This window comes from Microcaecilia unicolor, chromosome 7 (assembly GCF_901765095.1).
Source record: "Microcaecilia unicolor chromosome 7, aMicUni1.1, whole genome shotgun sequence".
Taxonomy (NCBI): domain Eukaryota; kingdom Metazoa; phylum Chordata; class Amphibia; order Gymnophiona; family Siphonopidae; genus Microcaecilia; species Microcaecilia unicolor.
In genome coordinates this window covers 158497180-158518925 of record NC_044037.1, presented here as the reverse complement: position 1 = coordinate 158518925, position 21746 = coordinate 158497180, and the positions used below count along the sequence as shown (strand labels likewise).

At 46.0% G+C, this 21746-nt stretch overlaps 1 protein-coding gene across 1 annotated transcript in view; it reads left to right on the top strand.

Annotated features, from left to right (window-relative positions):
• The window catches only part of PIKFYVE (phosphoinositide kinase, FYVE-type zinc finger containing), a 750252-nt gene that overhangs the window by 109216 nt on the left and 619290 nt on the right, over window positions 1-21746 (top strand). The window contains 1 exon segment of the mRNA XM_030210724.1: window positions 14782-14989. Coding sequence (XP_030066584.1) covers window positions 14782-14989 — 208 coding nt within the window.

The following is a 21746-nucleotide window of genomic DNA, read 5'->3' as shown; positions in this document are numbered from 1 at the left end:
GTTGAAAACCATAACAATTAACTACTCCACTTCCCCACAAGCAAGATAATTAAAACAAAATGTTAACAGGGACATCTGCATTTACATCTACGTCCAAGGGCTGATAACATGTTTACATCAAGTTGCTCAAAACACCCATGACTTTTAGTTAGAGCATAATGCAAACTTCCCCTCTCTCCCAGCCCCCCCCACCCCCCCCCCGTCCACTGACATGAACACCTCGATTCCTCCTATAGCGGATACCCATTCATAGACCACCACCCTCGCCACCTCCACACTCACCAGAGCAACGAATACTGCTTTACCCTGCAACAGTATGTCAGCATCAGGAATTCTGCCCCACATGTCTCTATATTGTCTCAATCTTGCGGATGCGTTAAACTTAAGTGATTCCAGCACCCAGCTGGCCATCTCCCTCATCATGCTCAACCACACCTTTATCTGAGGGGGTGACCTGTCCACCCATGACATCAGAATGCATTTTTTAACCAACATGGTGGCTACTAATATGAACTTACACTGGGCCTCATTCAACCCCTGTTCCCTCAGGCTGGCAGAACTGCCCAGATAAGTCACTGAATATGTAATTTCAAACTCGCTTTGCACTATGTTTTCTATCTGTCTTAGAGCTCTCTTCCAGAGCTCTGCCAACTTTGGGCATTCCATAAATGAATGCAATAAAGTACCCACATGTGCTCCACATTGCACACACACATCATCAGGCCTTAACCCCATACTTTCCCTTTTGCTTTAGATATGTGCACCCTATGCAGAACATGGAATTGAATATCTTGCAATGCTCCGTTCGGCGTGAGACTACTAAGTTCCCCAAATACCCTCCACAGACACTGTATCTCCTATGTCTCTGCTCCAAGTGCTAGCTAGCTGTTGTATATGCTGGACCTTCCTGTTGTCCTGAATTAGCTGATGCCACTTAAGGTATGTGGCAACTGCAGGAACATAGAGTCCAATCTCCCAAAAACCACTTGTTCCCCCTTCTTCCTCTCAAGAGACAACACATAATCTCTGGATTGTAAGAATGCAAAGAACTGGGAACCTGGGACATTCCATGCGCGATTGATCTGTTCAAACGTTTGAAATATGTGCCCTCCCACGACGAAAATCCCCTATGTACCTACACCCCTTCATTCGCCACTCACGAAAGACAGATGTTCACAGACCCGCCGGGAAAGCCATGTTGCCTGTCAAGGTCACGAAGGGCCCGCTCCCCCTAATTCTTTCCACCACTTCCAAGCTTTCCTCATTGCTAACAAATATGGATTCATCCTAACCTTTCCCAATCTGCTAATTTTTGCTGAATCTATAATCGCAAACAGATCCAGCGGAGAACACCAACTCTTCCAAAAATCAGCCGGCGAAAAAGACTCCGCTTCCATATGAAGTTCATGAAGCCAGCGCATTAGCGCTGCCACATTATATGCCCTCTGCTACCAGGAGACCCGGCTGGTGGATACGGGAGTACTATTAAAGAAGGACTGCTCTTTTAAATTATTATTTGATAAAATACTCCTTGAATGGTTATTAATTTTTGAATTTTTGAATTGCCCTGACATCGGGCAATTGAAGACCCCCCTTCGCTCTATCAAGTGCCAACTTAGCAAATGATATTCTGGGCCGTTTCGCATGTCATATAAAGGACATAATTATACTACGGTACTGGTTTTCCTCCTTCCTACGTATCCACAATGGCACCATCTGGAGTGGATTCAGTACTTTAGGGAGTAAGACCATTTTCGCTAAAGCCACTTGCCCCATAAAACTAATTGGCAAGTCTTTCCATTTCCAGCATACTTTCTTAATGGCTTCCAATCTATCAACCACATTCTTGTACACCCAGGATGTGTTTGCACTCAAGTATACCACCAGATATTTAATCCCTTCCCGGGTCCACACCAGTGGGAAGCCTGACGCCCGTGCACATGCGCAGGGGTTGCTGATCGGCAGAGCTTCAGATTTACCAAAATTGATGCTCAAACCTGAGAACGTTCCAAACTCCTTGATGATCTCCATTACTTGAAAAATACCTGCTGATGCATTGTCAATGAGTAACATGTCATCAGCGAACAAATTTATGTGATATTCCCTGCCTCCCACTCGCATGCCTTCCAGTTTCGGCTGTTGCCTAATTTTAGCTGCTAATGGTTCAAGAGTAAGAATAAACAAAAGAGGCGACAGTGGACACCCTTGTCTGGTGCCTCCCCCCAAGTGCACTATTGGTGTTAGCATATCATTAATCATAATCTGGGCAGTTTGATTGCTGTATAACACCCGAACCCACTCCAAAAATTCACCTAAGATCCCATATTTCTTGAGCACCCAGAACAAATAGTCCCAAACTACTTTGTCGAAAGCCTTTTTGGCATCTAAGCTTGCCAGAATATTGTTACCAGCCTCCCTGCTACCTTCCAACAAAATGCGACTGACCTTCAATATGTTGGCAAAAGCATACCGTCCCTTCACAAAGTCCACCTAATCACTGTGAACCAGGTGTGGTACCACTTCACCTAGCCTAGCCGCCAGTACTGCTGCCATGATTTTAATGTCCTGGTTCAACAATGATATGGGGCGGTAGGAGCCCACCAATTCTGCATCCTTACCCGGCTTAGGTAATACCGTGATATACACATGATTCAGAATTGTGCCCATATTCTGCGAATCATGCACTTCTGCACACATAGCCACAAACGAGGGAACGATCTCATTCTGCAAGATCTTATAGAACTCTGTCCCCAACCCATCTGGTCCAGGAGCTTTAGCTAACTTCAACTGTTTTATAACTTTCTGCACTTCCTGCCCCTGAATCAGCCCATTAAGACTTGCCACCTGGGCTGCCGTCAAAGTTGACAACTGAAGGCCGTCAAAGAATTTCTCACAGCTTTTTTCCAAAAAAGAGCCCTTTGCATACAGTGAAGAATAAAAACGGACAAACTCCTGCTGTATCTCCTCCCGCCCCGACTGACTGAGCTTTACCTTGTGTATTCTTTATTTTGCTAATATAACTCTTTCCAGACCGTTGCCTAACCAGTGACGCTAGTAACTTATCAGTTTTATTACCCCACCGGTGCATACGTTATTTGTAGAGTCTAATAACATATTGTGCCCTGGCATCTAATACTGCCTGCACTTGCTTCCTTGTCTCCATATACACTTTCCTGTTTGCCTCAGAGGGAGAAAGAACAAGATCTCTCCTTGCTCCCTTCAGCTTGGTCATAAGGCTTTGAAGCTCCCTGTCCCGCTGTTTGTGAAGAGCCATAGTGTACGCCATTATCTTACCGCGCACCACCGCTTTCGCTGTTTCCTAGAAGACTCTATCATTTACCGGCTTATCTTTATTCTCCTCTATATAGTCTAACCATGCTTGCCTGAGATATTTACAAAAAGCTTGGTCTTGGTAAAGAGCAGGGTTCATAAGCCACCTATTCATCCCCGACTTCTCTCCCCACCTGACTTGGACCCACACTGGAGTGTGATCTGAAATAACAGACTCTCCAATCTCCACTCGCTCTGTCATTCTCACCAGGGACTGACTCAGAAGCACATAATCAAGGCGCGCATGGACCCCGTGTGGGTGAGAAAAAATGTGTACTCCTTTTTTTCTAAGTGATGGAGCCTCCAGATATCAATCACTCCCAATTCATTAACTATGAAGTTCACCCCCTTCCCCTCATGATCCCTACCCGCTTGCTTTGGTGGTTTGCAGTCTGTGAGTGGGTCACTGGTGATGTTAGTCTCCCCCCAATATGAGCGGATAGTCATCAAATTAAATAAGCTTAGCGACTAATAGAACAAAAACTTATGTGAGTATATGTTAGGCGCATATATGCTACATAAGGCCACCCTGTTTCCCTGCAAGAGGCCTGCCACTATCACAAAGCGGCCATCTGGATCCTGATACATTCTGTGCATTTCAAATGCCATGTTCTTTTTTTAATAATATTGCTACTCCTCTCTGTTGGCTGTTATAAGAGGCATAGTATACTTCCCCCACCCAGTCCCTCCTTAGTTTGACATGTTCAGCATTCCCCAAGTGCGTTTCTTGTAAAACAACGTCAGCTTGTTGCTTTCGCAGCACCTGCAGTATCTTAAATCTTTTAACTGGTGAGTGTACTCCATCTATGTTTAGAGAAACAACTTTCAGACTAGCCATTTGAAAATGACCTCCACAGTCTTCTACTAAGAATTATTTCCACAGTAGCTACCCTTAAGGGGTCTCCCAGCCAAACCCCCCAGGCATTCCTATATCCAACATGAGATGCGATAACTGCCTCCCTTTCCTGTTCAGTGGACAAACCCTCCCCCAACCCCTTCCACTCCCATCCCCCCTCCCTAGAAAGGCCTCCCCTGCTCCAGCCTTCCATTCCTCGTGAACCATACACCCCCACATCCACACCCTCATCCGTGACACCCCACTCATTCCCCTGATCAGTACCAACTCCCCCGACCCCATTTGCTACCCACTTTTTCCAATGACTCTCTTGTATCCTTCTCCCCAGCACCACCCGCTTCCCCTTTCCCTTGCGCCACCCCTGCCTTTCCCAAATTAGTTCAAAACATAACTATACCGTGTGCGTGGAAACTAAAATATTAGCCCCACTGCAAATAATAACAGAGACATTACATTGCCATAACAAACAGTAGCAAAACATGAAACGAGGTATGAGAGGCATAAATACTTGCAATCCCACTCAGTTCACACGCGCTTGATGCCAGTTCGTTGTTGGTAAAACGCATAGATGACGTCCTTCACATCTTGACCGTCAGAGCAGCTACCCATCTCCGAGAGTGCTTCTGCTAAGTCAGTTCTTGTTTCTGCCCAACCACAGTGGGCACCTCCTGCCTGCCGACTCCAAACTGCTCAGGTGCTCTTTCCAGCCAAAATATACCTCTGTCCATCTTGACTCCGCTTAGGGTACAGAAAACTGCCATTTATCCACTACCAGCCAGATCAGTCCAAACAGCTGCAGCCTCCTCTCATGGGCTCAGTTCTGCAGACGCTCCACGTATGCCCATAATTCTTTGGGATCTGTGAAGAATATCGCCTTGTTGTCCTGTAGAATCCGCAGTTTTGCTGGAAAAAGCATTGCAAACTTCACTCCCTTTTCAAACAGCCGCTTGCAGTGCTGCCCCATCTTCCTGCGTTGCTCCAATGCAGCAGCTGAATAATCTTGGAACAGTAGGATTTTATTGCCTTCAAACTCCATCTCCCTTTTTTTTCTAAACGCTTGCAGGAGTTTCTCCTTGTCAGCATAGTTGAGTATTCTGGCAATAACCGTCTGTGTCCGTTTTTCTCCCTCTTTCAGCAAGCCAATTCTATGGACCCTTTCAACCTTCACTGCTTTCTCAGGGCCCTGAAAGGCCAGCTGCTCTGGTATCCACGACTCCATTAGGTGCCATAAGTCTTTATCTTTCACTGATTCGGGGAGACCCACAACTCTCACATTGTTTCTCCTACTCTTATTCTCAAGATCATCTAACTGCTGCTCCAGCTTTCCACACTTTTGCTCAAGAGCCACAAGCCTCGTGTCCGCCACCTCTGCCCTGTCCTCCTGCCTGGATATTCGCTCCTCTGTTGCTGCAGTCTAGCCCCTTGTCTCTCCACTCCCTCTCTTATCTGCTCCACCAACGATTGAAATTTAGATAATTTCTCCTCCAGTATGGTGGTAACCTGCTGAATCAGCTCCTTGAAGGCATCTGCCGGCTGGCTGGCCTCCGCCGCTGCCATTTTGGCGCTCAGTTCCAACATGTGGGTCTTTTTGAGCCTGTGATTCTTTGCGGGCATGCCAGGCTCCCGACCTCTCTATCTCTCCTTCTGCAGCACAGATGCACAGCCCAGCTCTTCTGCGGCATTAACCTTCAGGTTGATTTCTTTTTTTTTTTACAGATTCTGTGGGTTAATTTAAACAATTTACGGGGAATCGGGAGCGGAGCCGGATCGTGAGCGTCCGTTCAGCCGCGTTGCATCATGTGATCCCCCGTAATAGAACATTTTAATGGACAGTGTAGGGCATAAGCAAACATGGAACATATACCGTATTTTTCGGACTATACGACGCACTTTTTTCCCCCAAAATTTGGGAGGAAAATGGGGGGTGCGTCTTATAGTCCGAAGGTAGCGTTTTTGGACCGCCGTCCCGTACTTACACGATTCCATGTTCACTGGTGGTCTAGTGACGTCGGGGCAGGAAAGAGCCCCCTCTTTCCTGCCCATCGCGCTGCTCTCCGTGCTCCTCACTGCTTTCTGACGGTCTCGGCGAGATTCAAAATGGCCGCCGAGATTCTTGGCGGCCATTTTGAATCTCGCCGAGACCGTCAGAAAGCAGTGAGGAGCACGGAGAGCAGCGCGATGGGCAGGAAAGAGGGGGCTCTTTCCTGCCCCGACGTCACTAGACCAGCAGGGAACATGGAATCGTGTAAGTATGGGACGGCGGTCCAAAACTCGGACAAGACGCACCGGAGCACCTAGGTTTTAGAGGAGGGAAAAAGGAAAATTTTTTTTTTCCTATTTCCCTCCTCTAAAACCTAGGTGCGTCTTATGGTCCGGTGCGTCTTATAGTCCGAAAAATACGGTAGGTAAGAGGAGTAAGAAAATCAGGCGACTAATTTAAAGAAAGTTGCACATGAGGTCAGAGAGATGATTAAATATGATCTTAACTAGGGTAGGAGTGGCTAAGCATGTCCTGCTGCAGTATGTGCAGCCTGTGTCACTCCTTGTATGTGAGTGAGACTAAGAAGTTAGTTACTAATTCCATTAAAGACCTGGTTGAAGAGCCAAGCTTTCACCTGCTTCCTGAAGTAGAGAGAGTCTTAAGTTAAGCGGAGCCTTTCAGGGAGTGCATTCCAGAGTGGAGGGTGCTACTCCGGAGAAGGCTCTCTTTCGGTTATCACATTGTGTAATGTGTTTTGAAGAGGGTGTGGTTAGGGATACCTCTTAGGAGAACCTTGGTGTCCTTGGAGATGTAGAGTGTCATCCTGTTTTTCAGGTACTTGGGGCCATTTACTTTAATGGCTTTAAAGATCAGACATAGAGTTTTAAATTTAGTGCTGTATTGTACTGGTAGCCAGTGAAGTTTTAACTTTAGTGCTGTATTGTACTGGTAGCCAGTGAAGGTTTTGCAAAAATAGTGTGATGTGGTCACATTGCTTGCAACCTTCTGTGTGTCTTGCTGCAGCATTCTGAATTAATTGGAGCTGGTGCAGATCCTTTGTAGTCATTGTAGAGTGCATTACAGTAATCCAGTCTTCATGTTATCTGCCTGGGTTATTCCATATGGAGTGCTTTATATATTCTCCGAGGACAAGCAGGCTGCTTGTTCTCACTGATGGGTGACGTCCACGGCAGCCCCTCCAATCGGAACACTTTTCTAGCAAAGTCCTTTGCTAGTCCCCGTGCGCCGATGCGCACCGCGCATGCGCGGCCGTCTTCCCGCCTGAACCTGCTCGTGTTCGTCAGTCTTCTTTTGTCCGCGCTCGGTACGGTCGTGTTACGCCGTTCGCGCCCCTTAAGTCGACCTCGCGCGTCTTTTTGGCTTTTCGCTTTTAAAAAAAAAAAAGGGAAAGGATTTCGGAAGAAGGCCTTTCCGGTCTTTTTCCCCCTCCGGTATTTCCAGTTTTTGCCCCGTTAAGTTTCTTTTCGTTTTCGGGGTAGGCCCTTTTGAGGCCTCGGGTCGAATTTTTTTCTTCCCCTCTTTTTTGGTGTCTTACCGCAATTACGAGTTTTGATTTCGCCGGCGTGATTTTTCCGCCCATGTCATCGAAGTCTCCCAACGGCTTCAAGAAGTGCACCCAGTGCGCCCGGGTAATCTCGCTCACTGACAGGCACGCGTCGTGTCTTCAGTGTCTGGGGGCACCGCCTGCAGGCCTGTAGTCTTTGCGCCCTTTTACAGAAAAGGACTCAGGTAGCGAGATTGGCCCAGTGGAACGTTTTGTTCTCGGGCTCTTCTTTGGCATCGGCACCGGGAGTATCGATTGCATTGACGTCGGCGGCGTCAAGATCTCCGTCCTTGGCTGCGATCGAGTGCATCGAGGCATCGACCCTCTGCATCGGGGCCGAGACATCGGAAGGCTGCGTCGGCGTCGGTGGTACCGGAACCTCCACTTCTGCTGATGTCCTCGGACGGTGGTGCTTCGACTGGAGTGCAGGTGAGGGCTGTTCATTCCCCTGCTGGTGGCGGTGAGCCTTCGGGTGGGTCTCCCCCCACCCTGAGGGCTCCTGCGGTACAGCCCCCCCGAGACCGACCTTCTTCGGCCACGGCCCCGAGGAAGCGACGGCTGGATTCTACGTCGTCCTCGTCGGTGCCGGGAAGCTCCGGTGACATGCTTCGTTTGAAAAAGTCAAAGAAGCATCGACACCGGTCCCCTTCCTGCGTCGGTACCGAGAGCTCTGGGTCGCCGAGGGAGTCGGCACCCAGTAGGCATCGGCACCGAGAGGACCGCTCACCCTCTGTTCAGGAGGTGTCGATGCGCTCCACTTTGGACAGCCCGGAATAGCCTCCACGCCCGGAACAGACTCTGACATCGACACCTGCATCGGCTTCCATGTCTTTCTCTACAGCCGCTCTGCACGAGAGTCTCCAGGCCGTTCTCCCAGAGATCCTGGGAGAGCTGTTGCGCCCTTCCCCTCCGGTACCAGGGGTGCTTGCGCCGCCGGTACCGTCGAGTGAGGCGCCGGCTGGCCCCTTGCCCGGGGTGAGGTCTCTGACATCGGTGCCGCTTGCGGTACCGACTGCGGTCGCCTCCCAGGAGGGCTCCCCGACGACGTCGGCGGAGGGAGCTTCGCCGGTGCGGGCGAGGGAGTCTACCTCTCGACGCTCACACCGTGGCCGTGGTTCCATGGAGTCGAGCCGTGCACGGCTTCAGACACAGGTCCGTGAACTTGTGTCTGATACCGATGGTGAGGCCTCGTGGGAGGAGGAGGAGGACATCAGATATTTCTCTGACGAGGAGTCTGATGGCCTTCCTTCGGATCCCACTCCCTCCCCTGAAAGGCAGCTTTCTCCTCCCGAGAGTCTGTCTTTTGCGGCCTTTGTCCGGGAGATGTCTACGGCCATCCCCTTCCCGGTGGTTGTGGAGGACGAGCCCAGGGCTGAAATGTTTGAGCTCCTGGACTATCCTTCTCCACCTAAGGAAGCGTCCACAGTACCCATGCATCATGTCCTCAAAAAGACATTGCTGGCGAACTGGACCAAGCCATTAAGTAATCCCCACATTCCCAAGAAGATCGAGTCCCAGTACCGGATCCATGGGGACCCAGAGCTGATGCGCAGTCAGTTGCCTCACGACTCTGGAGTTGTGGATTTGGCCCTAAAGAAGGCTAAGAGTTCTAGGGAGCATGCTTCGGCGCCCCCGGGCAAGGACTCTAGAACCTTACACTCCTTTGGGAGGAAGGCCTACCATTCTTCTATGCTCGTGGCCAAAATCCAGTCTTACCAGCTCTACACGAGCATACACATGCGGAACAATGTGTGGCAGTTGGCGGGCTTGGTGGACAAGCTCCCCCCTGAGCAAGCCAAGCCATTTCAGGAGGCGGTCAGGCAGCTGAAGGTGTGCAGAAAATTCCTGGCCAGAGGGGTGTATGACACCTTCGATGTTGCATCCAGGGCCGCTGCTCAAGGTGTGGTGATGCGCAGACTCTCATGGCTGCGTGCCTCCGACCTGGAGAATAAGATCCAGCAGCGGATTGCGGACTTGCCTTGCCGTGCGGATAATATTTTTGGAGAGAAAGTCGAACAGGTGGTAGAGCAGCTCCACCAGCGGGATACCGCTTTCGACAAGTTCTCCTGCCGGCAGCCTTCAGCTTCTACCTCTACAGGTAGACGATTTTTTTGGGGAAGGAAGACTGTTCCTTACTCTTCTGGTAAGCGTAGGTACAATCCTCCTTCTCGACAGCCTGCGGTCCAGGCTAAGCCCCAGCGCGCTCGCTCTCGTCAGCAGCGTGCGCCTCAGCAAGGCCCCTCGGCTCCCCAGCAAAAGCAAGGGACGAGCTTTTGACTGGCTCCAGCAGAGCATAGCCGACATCCAAGTGTCAGTGCCGGGCGACCTGCCGGTCGGAGGGAGGTTGAAAGTTTTTCACCAAAGGTGGCCTCTCATAACCTCCGATCAGTGGGTTCTCCAAATAGTCCGGCAAGGATACACCCTCAATTTGGCCTCAAAGCCTCCAAATTGTCCACCGGGAGCTCAGTCTTAGAGCTTCCAACACAAGCAGGTACTTGCAGAGGAACTCTCCGCCTTTCTCAGCGCCAATGCGGTCGAGCCCGTGCCATCCGGGCAGGAAGGGCTGGGATTCTATTCCAGGTACTTCCTTGTGGAAAAGAAAACAGGGGGGATGCGTCCCATCCTAGACCTAAGGGCCCTGAACAAATATCTGGTCAAAGAAAAGTTCAGGATGCTTTCCCTCTGCACCCTTCTTCCCATGGTTCAGGAAAACGATTGGCTATGCTCTCTGGACTTGAAGGACGCCTACACTCACATCCCGATACTGCCAGCTCACAGACAGTATCCGCGATTTCAGCTGGGCACACGTCACTTCCAGTACTGTGTGCTACCCTTTGGGCTCGCCTCTGCGCCCAGAGTGTTCACGAAATGCTTGGCTGTAGTAGCAGCGGCACTTCGCAGACTGGGGGTATACGTGTTCCCATATCTCGACGATTGGCTGGTGAAGAACACATCCGAGGCAGGAGCTCTACAGTCCGTGCAGATGACTATTCGCCTCCTGGAGCTACTGGGGTTTGTGATAAATTATCCCAAGTCCCACCTTCTCCCAGTGCAGAAACTCGAATTCATAGGAGCTCTGCTGGATTCTCGGACGGCTTGTGCCTATCTCCCAGAGGCAAGAGCCAACAACTTGTTGTCCCTCGTCTCGCGGGTGCAAGCGTCCCAGCAGGTCACAGCTCGGCAGATGTTGAGATTGCTGGGCCACATGGCCTCCACAGTTCATGTGACTCCCATGGCCCGCCTTCACATGAGATCTGCTCAATGGACCCTAGCTTCCCAGTGGTTTCAGGCTGCTGGGGATCTAGAAGACGTGATCCACCTGTCCACGAGTTTTCTCAAATCCCTGTATTGGTGGACGATTTGGTCCAATTTGACTCTGGGATGTCCTTTCCAAATTCCTCAGCCACAAAAAGTGCTGACTACGGATGCGTCTCTCCTGGGGTGGGGAGCTCATGTCGATGGACTTCACACCCAGGGAAGCTGGTCCCTCCAGGAATGCGATCTGCAGATCAATCTTCTGGAGTTACGAGCGGTCTGGAACGCTCTGAAGGCTTTCAGAGATCGGCTGTCCCACCAAATTATCCAAATTCAGATAGACAACCAGGTTGCCATGTATTACATCAACAAGCAGGGGGGCACCGGATCTCACCCCCTGTGTCAGGAGGCCGTCAGCATGAGGCTCTGGGCTCGCTGCCAAGACATGGTGCTCCAAGCCACATATCTAGCAGGCGTAAACAACAGTCTGGCCGACAGGTTGAGCAGGATTATGCAACCTCACGAGTGGTCGCTCAATTCCTGTGTAGTGCGTCAGATCTTCCAGGTGTGGGGCACCCCCTTGGTAGATCTTTTTGCATCTCGAGCCAACCACAAAATCCCTCAGTTCTGTTCCAGGCTTCAGGCCCACGGCAGACTGGCATCGGATGCCTTCCTCCTGGACTGGGGGGAGGGTCTGCTGTATGCTTATCCTCCCATACCTCTGGTGGGGAAGACTTTGTTGAAACTCAAGCAAGACCGAGGCACCATGATTCTGATTGCTCCGTTTTGGCCGCGTCAGATCTGGTTCCCTCTTCTTCTGGAGTTGTCCTCCGAAGAACCGTGGAGATTGGAGTGTTTTCCGACCCTCATCACACAGGACGAAGGGGCGCTTCTGCATCCCAACCTCCAGTCTCTGGCTCTCACGGCCTGGATGTTGAGAGCGTAGACTTTGCCTCTTTGGGTCTGTCAGAGGGTGTCTCCCGCATCTTGCCTTTGCTAGTAAAGTTTTCCGATTGGAGGGGCTGCCGTGGACGTCACCCATCAGTGAGAACAATCAGCCTGCTGTCCTCGGAGAATACCTTCTACAGGTATGTAGCATTTGCTTTCTCTTGGTTTCACTCTGGAAAGGCCTGGATATCTGACATATATTTATGCTGACAACATTACTGTGTTATTTGCGAATTATTTTACTATTGTTTGAGGCCTCTAAAGAAATCATTAGAAGTGTTATGCAGTTAACAGAGGACTGTTACAACATTGATTAAAACAGAACAATGGGAAAATGAAATTCATGTTAATAGGGTCTCAATCCACTTTGTGATAAATTATTTAAAATTGACAATTTGGAGTATACTTTTTCATCTGTTGTTTGAGTTCTGGGTGTAATAGTGGATCAAACTTTGTCATTAGATGTTCAAATTAACTCTGTAGTTAAGAAATCTTTTTATCTACTGAGAATTTATGCCAAATTCATAATTTATTTTTTACACTGTCCATTTGAGATTGTTGGTTCAGTCACTTTTATTATCCCAAATAGATTATTGTAATTTCATTTGTTTAAACTGTTCAGAAAATGCCCTTAATAAGCTTGACAATCCAGAACACAGCAGTTTGATTGATCTCATTATCTGATTCTGTTTTTTTTTTTAATGTTTTTTTTCTTTGCTTCCACTGGCTTCCAGTGGAGGCTAGGGTATTTAAGTTTTACTGTTTTGTTTTTTAATTTAAGATTTTGCAAGCTAGTGGTCCTTTGTACATGTATTTTTTATTTGCTTTTGTTCCATTGGTAAGATCTTGGGCATTGTGGGAGGTGAGCCCTTTTGCTTTCCCAAACCCTAGCGGGTTGAAATCTTCTCGCTCATTTGAGTTCTCTTTCATTTCAGGCAGCAAAACTTTGAAAAATTCTTCCAGAAGACCTAACGTCCATTACAGATAATAAAATCTTTAGAAAGTGTTTAAAGATTTTTTTTTATTTGAGAAATTTGTAACGGGTCACAGATTATGATTTTGATTATTATGTCCTGCTGTTGTTTGTTGTAATTTTTGCTGGCTATACCTGGCTAGTTTTGTAATTATGATCTGCATTGAGCTAGTTCATGGTATATGCGGAATAGAAGAATGAATGCTATGCTATACTTCAAACATCTATCTGTTTATCGTATCAGCCAGTTTTCTATTTTCCAGTTGTTTCCAAGTTCATGAGAGTTTGTCATCAAATAAAATGTCCAATCCAAAAGCCACAAGTCTCACGCAACCTGAGCATTGTAATTTCTTCCCTCACGAAATATGCTTTTGAGCTGATGGATTTTTTTTTTATCTCTGAAATATTTGACATGGAAGAAACTTTTTCCTAGTAGCAGTCACTTGGCACTTCATGTCTTAATCATATATGAACCGTACACACAATTTCAGCACTATGAGGAGTCTTACAGACAAATCCAAAGCTCCTACCAAAGATAGTCGCAACCTTCCACATCAGTGCAATGGGAGTGTTACCTACATTCTATTCTAAAGCTCATGGGCACCAATGTGAGAAAAGATGCCACACTTTGGTCTGTAAAAGAGCTCTTGCATACTAATACTACCTGAAGAGGATATATTCCTTCAGGAAGTTTCTGCAAGTTTTCGACTTCTTTGATGGTAACAAAATGTACCCTGTCAAATTGGTAAGCATCACCTATTCAAATCTGCTGTAATAAAGCTGGTACTCCTCCGACTCAAAGTTAAACCTCATCAAATCAGAGCCACTGCTGTAGTTCTCTTAAAATCTGCAGAAAGCATCTGCAAGGCAGTTACTTGATCTTTGCTCCATACATTTATTTCACACTATTGCCTGGACCAGTGATAGTGCTTTTTGGTGAAGCAGTATTTAATAATCTGTCTATATAATCCTATTACTCATGCTTACATTTTCAGATAGATTACTCCTCACCAGTGGGGCAATCTTCTCAGATGCTGGAGCAGCCCTAGACTTGGTATTTGTGTGCCTGCCTGATTCAATCCTGCTTGCCATCAGAGAAAGCAAAACTGCTTACCAATAGCAGGTGTTCTCTGTAGACATCAGGATTAATCACACAGTCCTACCCACCTCCCCAAGAGTCAATTGTGAATTTTAAATAAACTGAAAGGACTGCTTCATGTGAAGGACCATGCATGCTTTGAACTCTGGGAGAGCAGTTTCATCCACTTTTATGCCTGATTAATCCTGCTATCTACAAAAAACACCTTTTATAGATACACACTTTTGTGTTGCCTTTCATTTCATGTTAAACCACTGGGATTGTAATTTTGTTTCATCTTCTACTTTCACTTTTGTGGAGTAGGACTACATCTAATCTGTTCCAGTCTCTAAGAACCACCACTTATTCTAAAGACTAGTTAAGAGAGCTGCGAGAGGTGTAGCCAGCACTTTTTCATGAGCTCTTTCAGTATTCTGGAGTGTATATTAGCTGCCTGTTGCCATAAATCAGATTACTTGTAAAGAAAGAAAGAAAACTGCTAATCAAAAGATGTTAAATCTTTGCTGCCCTTACCTGAGCCACTTATGCATTTATGGTCAGATCTACTAAGCATTTTTCCATTGACACAGGGTAAGATAGATCTCTTTGTATATCTGAATGTGCAGTTGTACTTGGGTATTGTAATTTAGAACGTGTTCATATTAAGAAAATTAAAAGCTTGAATGGCCAAGATAAATGCACAATTTAAGAAATTCCTCACATTCATTACTATTAATTTCTGAAAATGGAGTCAAGAGTGTTATACCAACCTTCCTATTTTCTCCTTCTCTTACAGGGGATCTTCGGGCATGCACTTACTGCCGCAAAATTGCCCTGAACTATGCTCACTCAGCAGACAGTAGCACCATTGGGGAGGACCTCAATACACTGTCAGACTCCTCCTCCTCTCTGTCTGCTCTGGACCCCAGTGAGCCACGCACACCTGTAGGGGGCAGGAAAGCTAGTCGGAACATATTTCTAGAGGAAGACCTGGCCTGGCAGAGGTAGTGTCTTCTGGTATTTATCTTCCTGTCTATTGGCTGCAAGGTGAAGAATTAGAGCTCACTGTGGTATTCACCAGATGACACTGAGTTCTTGTTTATTTAATTGGCATTATCTAGCTGAACAGGTTTGAGTTTTAGGCAAAGGCCTCTGAGCTACATATGACTGGTAGATCAGGAAATCTCTCATATTGTGAATTAGAGGAGATGTCTGGCAAGATGTAACAGAATTTAGATCTGTGGGCTGATAATGCTGCAGAGCCTGTGGTCCATTTGCTAGCAAACATGCAACAGTTTTTTTTTAAACTAGTCATTGTAGCTAAGCCACTATCTCAAATCTTCCAAATTAAACTGGTATATTGTTTGCATCAGAGTTTTTGTGGGAACCTTGAAGGGGAGGTGTTGCTAGCCAGAAATGCACTTACCAGTGCATTTTAAGAATAAACTTCATATTTATATTTAAATCTCTTTATTCCACAAATACAAAACAGTAACATTAATATGCACAATATCAACAGAAGTCTCCCAATAGGACTACATATCACCATATAACAAACTAAAATATACCAAAGGTTTTCAAACTTTTCTCCCTCCTATGAAGAGAGGCTGAGAAGGCTAGGGCTTTTCAGCTTGGAGAAGAGACGGCTGAGGGGAGATATGATAGAAGTGTATAAAATAATGAGTGGAATGGATCGGGTGGATGTGAAGCGACTGTTCACGCTATCCAAAAATACTAGGACTAGAGGGCATGAGTTGAAGCTACAGTGTGGTAAATTTAAAACGAATCGGAGAAAATTTTTCTTCACCCAACGTGTAATTAGACTCTGGAATTCATTGCCGGAGAACGTGGTACGGGCGGTTAGCTTGACGGAGTTTAAAAAGGGGTTAGATAGATTCCTAAAGGACAAGTCCATAGACCGCTATTAAATGGACTGGAAAAATTCCTCATTTTTAGGTACAACTTGTCTGGAATGTTTTTACGTTTGGGGAGCGTGCCAGGTGCCCTTGACCTGGATTGGCCACTGTCGGTGACAGGATGCTGGGCTAGATGGACCTTTGGTCTTTCCCAGTATGGCACTACTTATGTACTTATGTACTTATGTACTCCCCGCCCCACACCCCACATGATTGCAAGACACACCCAAAGGCTCAACAATCTGTCACCCATTTAGAATTCTACTTCTGGCTGCAGGCGATGTCCAAAAGGGTTCCCATAAAACAATAAACTGCTTCTTTCGAACAGAGTTCAGATCACCAATCCACTGCCTCTCCATGGAGCATAAAGTAATCATGTTTGACTTTCAGTGGGCCAAGGAGAGTGGGTCCAGCTACAACCAACACCGCAAAATGTACTTTTCCCCCATCAAAATCACCTGTCTTAAGAAGCTTTTCAGGCCTGGTGAAATAGGATATGTGAACCAAAAAAACATCAAACAAAATTTTGGGGTACAAACACCAGGTAGCCTTCCACATACCAGCAATATGGGCCTTGAGGCTAGTCCAGAAATGTTGGATCCTGGGACAACACCAAAACATGTATCCCAATTTTGCTGGAGATGCTGAACATTTCAGACATTTTTCATCTGAACGAAAAGCTGCATTGTAAGCTCGTGAAGGTGAAATGTGCAGTTGCATTCTTTCTATTGTAATTCCCAAAGTGTGATGTCGGTAAGAGCCTAGGTGCTCCCCAAGCAATGTGGTATCCAAGTAGCCTCAATTTCGATATTCAAGTCTCGTCCCAAGGCAGCTGCGGGTGACCCATAATCAATGTCCAACAACTACTCCTGGAGAGATTTGTGATGAAAGATCTATGAAACAAAGCTGCTGTCACCCAGAGAAAAGGTTGTGGACAATTTTCTTGCAAGTCTTCCATCAAGGTGGAAGAGGGCAAGGACTGAACATACTGTTTCAATTGCAGATATTCTAAAATATCACAGGTTTCCAAAGAACATTCTGTTCATAAACAGTCAAAGGATTTGCATTGACCCTCTTCTGTTAACACATGAAAAAGATATAAAATACCTTTCCTCCTCCAGCGTACAAAAGAAGCATTAGTGCTGCCACTGCTTGTTATCATTTTCATCACCCTTCTCTGTACCTTTTCTAATTCCACTATATATTTTTTGAGATGCGGCTACCAGAATTGAACACAATATTTGAGGTGCGGTCGTACCATAGACCGATACAAAGACATTATAATGTTCTCATTTTTGTTTTCCATTTCTTTCCTAATAATACCTAACATTCTATTTGCTTTCTACACCCATGGCTATGCCCCCTTTTTTGGCAGCATGCATTAGAATTTATGTGCACCACTTTACAGAATATGCCTGTTAAGTAATTAAATTGCATGCACAAATCCAGAATACAACCGGATTTGTGTTCACAGTTGGAGGTAGTGCCATGGGCTGTGCTCACATGCGACATCTACAGCTCTCGCTTCTCGGCAGGTGGTCTCCTGTGTCGCAGGAGTGTCAGCGCTGTCTTTTGTGGCTTTTCTCAGCACAGCTGCACATGAACTGGTGGCTCCACAATTCCTCCCTGTGGAGGGAATGCCTTGGCACCTCCGCAGTGGATGGTGGTGGTCACGGATGCAAGTCTTTTGGGCTGGAGAGCCCTTTGCCTCCTTTTGCCTCCAGGGATGCAAATCTTTTGGGCTGGAGAGCCGTTTGCCTCCTCCTTCTGCCTTCAGGGTGGAGGGTGACATGTGAGACGGAGTGGCTGATCTCCCGCCTGGACCTGTTTTTGGTTCTGTTTTGTCTTTTAGACTTTCAGGACTTGTTGTGGGCCAGGTGGTGCTTGTGGTGTCGGAGAACACAATGGTGGTGGCTTCTTCGACAGGGTGGACTCAGTCGGACCCTGGCCACCAGAGGACCTTGTGTTCCATTTCTCCGTGGCCCACTTTGCGGTCTTTTTCTACAGTGAGCTCTTTTTCTGCCGTCTTCCTGGTCTCGGTGGAATGATTATTCCGCACCAGTGCTTCTTCAGTTTGGCCTCAGGTAGAGAGCTCCGGTGTCCTGGCTGGACACCGAGGTGCCTTCTTTCTTTTGTCATCGGAGGGCTGGTTGTTAAGCTGCTTTAACTGGAGGATGTTCTTCGATAATGTTTCCTCCGTGGCCTCTCTGCTGCTGAGTTCTTTTCGGATCGTTCTCCACCGGGGTCGAGTCATTCTGGTAGCTCCGGATTGGCCACAGCACCCTTAGTGTATGGATCTGGTGTGGCTCCTGGTGGAACCTCCATTTCTAATTCCACTCTACTCCGGGCTCTTCCTTCAGGGTTCGTTACAGAATAGAGGATCTCTCTTGCTTTGGGCTTACAGCCTGGGTTTTTTTGAGAGGTTGACTCTGAGGAACAGAGTTCTTCAGACACAGTGTTTACTGCTCTATTGTGAGCTTTTGTGTGGTCCACTTTGACTGCGTATTCGCGTATTCTCGGGTGTGGAGGATTTTTTGAGGCATGGTTGTGGCCCACACTTGGTCGCCATTTTGGGTGTCTGTTCCTTATGGATTGATTTCTTTCTGCAGGATGAGTTTCAGAAGGGCCTGGCCTCTAATTTGCTTCAGGTGCAGGTGGTGGTAGCCTGCTTCTGGGAGACAGTGTTGGGCTGTTCTCTGGGTTCATACCCGGACGTGGAACACTTCTTGCAGAGTGCTTTGCTCCTCTGCTGCTGCGATCTTGTCTGCCCGGAAACCTCATTCTTGTTCTCCGAGCGTAGCTTGGGGCTCCTTGTCTACCGAGCATTGCTTCGTATGCCTTTTGATCCTTTGCAGAAGGCTTTGCTTAGGAGCTTACACAAGGTTGCTATCTACCTCTTGGGCGGAACAGGTGTGCTTTCGCTATTTGGATGATGCCTTTGCAGTGGCTGTTCTGTCTTGGGGAGCGGCGACTTCCCACCCTAATTAGGGATTGCTTTGGTACATCCCACCAGTTCCTGGATTCATCTGCTGCATATGCTAAGGAAGGTAAAATGATGCCTTACCTGCTGATAATTTTCTTTCCTTTAGTAGCAGCAAATGAATCCAGGATCCCACCCTCTGTCAGCCGCGTTTGTTTTGCCTGTCTGTTCTTCTCCTGGTCTTTTGTTTCAAAAAGAAAAAAAAAATGAGAGAGAGAACAGAAACCACTGAAGAGTCTATTGCGATAACGGTTTCACTAAGTCGGATTGACGAGTTTCTGTTGTGTTTGTTTGGTGAGGAAGGCTTCCTGGTTTCTTGTCTGATTCTGCTTGGTGATGAGACATATACTGAAGTGAAGGAGGAGCTGATGGTCTGGTATCACTGCCTTCAGCTTTGTAATTTCTATCTCCACCTGCGGGTAGATGGACACAACCCACCAGTTCTGGATTCATCTGCTGCTACTAAAGGAAAGAAAATTATCAGCAGGTAAGGCATAATTTTACCTTCTCTCTATGGGGAAAATGGTGTAGAGAGCCACCTGTTGACTAACACACATCTTCTTTTTCAGGTGTATTTAGTAGTGCAGTTTTGTAAAAACCCTTTTACTGCATGCAAAGCAGGCTTTATACATGGAAAAAGTTTTTTTTTTAAAACTATCTCTATGGAGTAGAAGTCTGATAAACACATCTGTTCTTTTACAGCACGTAGACCTTTTATAGTGACAGTTCTATAAGTGAATTCCTCATTGTAGATGCCCTGATGCTGTGTGGTGAGAGGTCTTTTCTATAACAACTGATCACTCAGATTGTGTTATAGAATACTAGTATAAACTGGTACCCACAATTAGACCAGCCACAGAGTTGGTTGAACTGTGGACTCTTAAATGTGACATGAGGTGTGTGCAGCTTACAGTATTATTTTATATAATTAGTAATTTCTATTGAAACAGGTCATTGTCTGATGTACAGTGACAGCTGTACAGTTTATCCATGCATATGTATGCAAACTTAAAAAAAAAATCCTATTGGTGAAATATGCCAATTAATCTCTCCCATACCAAAAAAATCCTTGTTTGCCTGATTCTTTCTTGCTTGTTAACAGAGAGAGAAGAATTACTTACCAATAACAGGTGTTCTCTATAGACAGCAGGATTCAGTCCCACCCACCTCCCCAAGAGTTAATTTTTAGTTTTATTAAGATGCCCAAGAAGGCATTTTATAAACTTTGCATATTAGTGATTCTCATAGCAATTGTGGAATATTTTTTTACCTGTCAAGGTACAGAATGGTAGCTATTTTTACAAGATGGGTAATAAATGTTTTATAACACTTGAGCTCAAAGCAGGGATATCTTCCCCCATCTTCATTCTGTGGAAGGTTTGTAGGTACGGTGATCCTAAGATGATTGGGGGAAGAGGGAAACAGCATGAGATTAAAAGCCATTGCTGCCTTGCAGAGGCAGCCCATTTGCAAGTTCAATCTTGGGAGTGATAGCAGCTTGGTCAAGGACCTTTCATTGACAGCCACTACCTGAATTGGCACAGGCAGTGTCTCCCATTGGAGACCTAATTATTTGGCAATTATTATGCTCATAAAGTTATGTGCTGCATCTAAGTCCAGAAAGGCCCAAGCTATGGTGGATTGGCCTTTACAGTGGATGGTTTCAGATGGAGACCTTACAGACATAGGTAGAAAGAGCTAAGTTCTGGCTGCCTAGATATGCCCCCCCCCCCCCCCCAGTTCCATCTAAATGTGGAGGTTTTCTACCTTCTGTGGGCAGTTACAAATAAGGTGTCCCTTTCCACCATTTCTTTAGATTGTAAGCTCTATCGAGCAGGGACTGTCTCTCTGTGTCAGGTGTTCAGCGCTGCGTGCGTCTGGTAGCGCTATACAAATGTTAATAATAATAAAAGGAGGTGGGGCTCTGGAGTTTTATTTTTATAATTATTTACATCATATTTCAAAGTTATACACTTGAATTTGAAAAGTGTTAAATATTTCAAGAATATAATCTCTATAGGCATTTTAAACAATTACAATATAATAATTGAAATATAACTCTCAAGTCCACAAGAATGGGGGTATCCAAGAATCAGATCTCAAGAGGTATTCAAAGGGAACAAATATATTAATAATACAGTAAATACCTAGACATTAACAGGAAATTTAAATTATTATAAGCCAGTTGAACTTTTGGAGACTATGAAAGATGTTAATTGTGAAGGATCTGAAAAAACATATTTAATCAAATTATGTTGAATAACACATTTACAGGGGAATCTCAAAATACTCCTCCCAATTGGAGAACTGCTGGTTTTAACAAAAGAAATTGTTTTCTTCTTCTTTGAGTCTCTTTTGAGACATCTGGAAACAAATTAATTTTTAATCCGAGAAATAATTTATCCCTGTTACTAAAGAACAGCCTAAAGAGCCATGCTTTATCTGGTGTTTAATGTGGCTATCAAAGTTGCTGGTTTGACTTGTTGTGTTTCAGAAGTCTCAAGTGCAGATACATCTAAAGATACGTTTTGTTCTTGCTGAACCAGTTCTTTTTGTGGAACATAATAAACTTGGTTAAAAGGTGGTAAATTTTCTTGAGGAGTTTCCAAAATTTCTTGAAGGTACTTTTTTAACATATCTATTGGTTTCACCATTTTAACCTTTGGAAAGTTTATAAATCTGAGGTTATTGTATCTCATATAATTGTCATAAATCTCCATCTTTCTCATATTTACAGTATCTTTCAGTAGTTTTCCAATGTTTGAAATCTCTCTATCCATTTTTTCTCCTTTTTCATTTGATAGCTTTATATCAGATTCATTATTAACCGTTCTTTGTTCAATCAAAGATACTTTCTCGGATAAA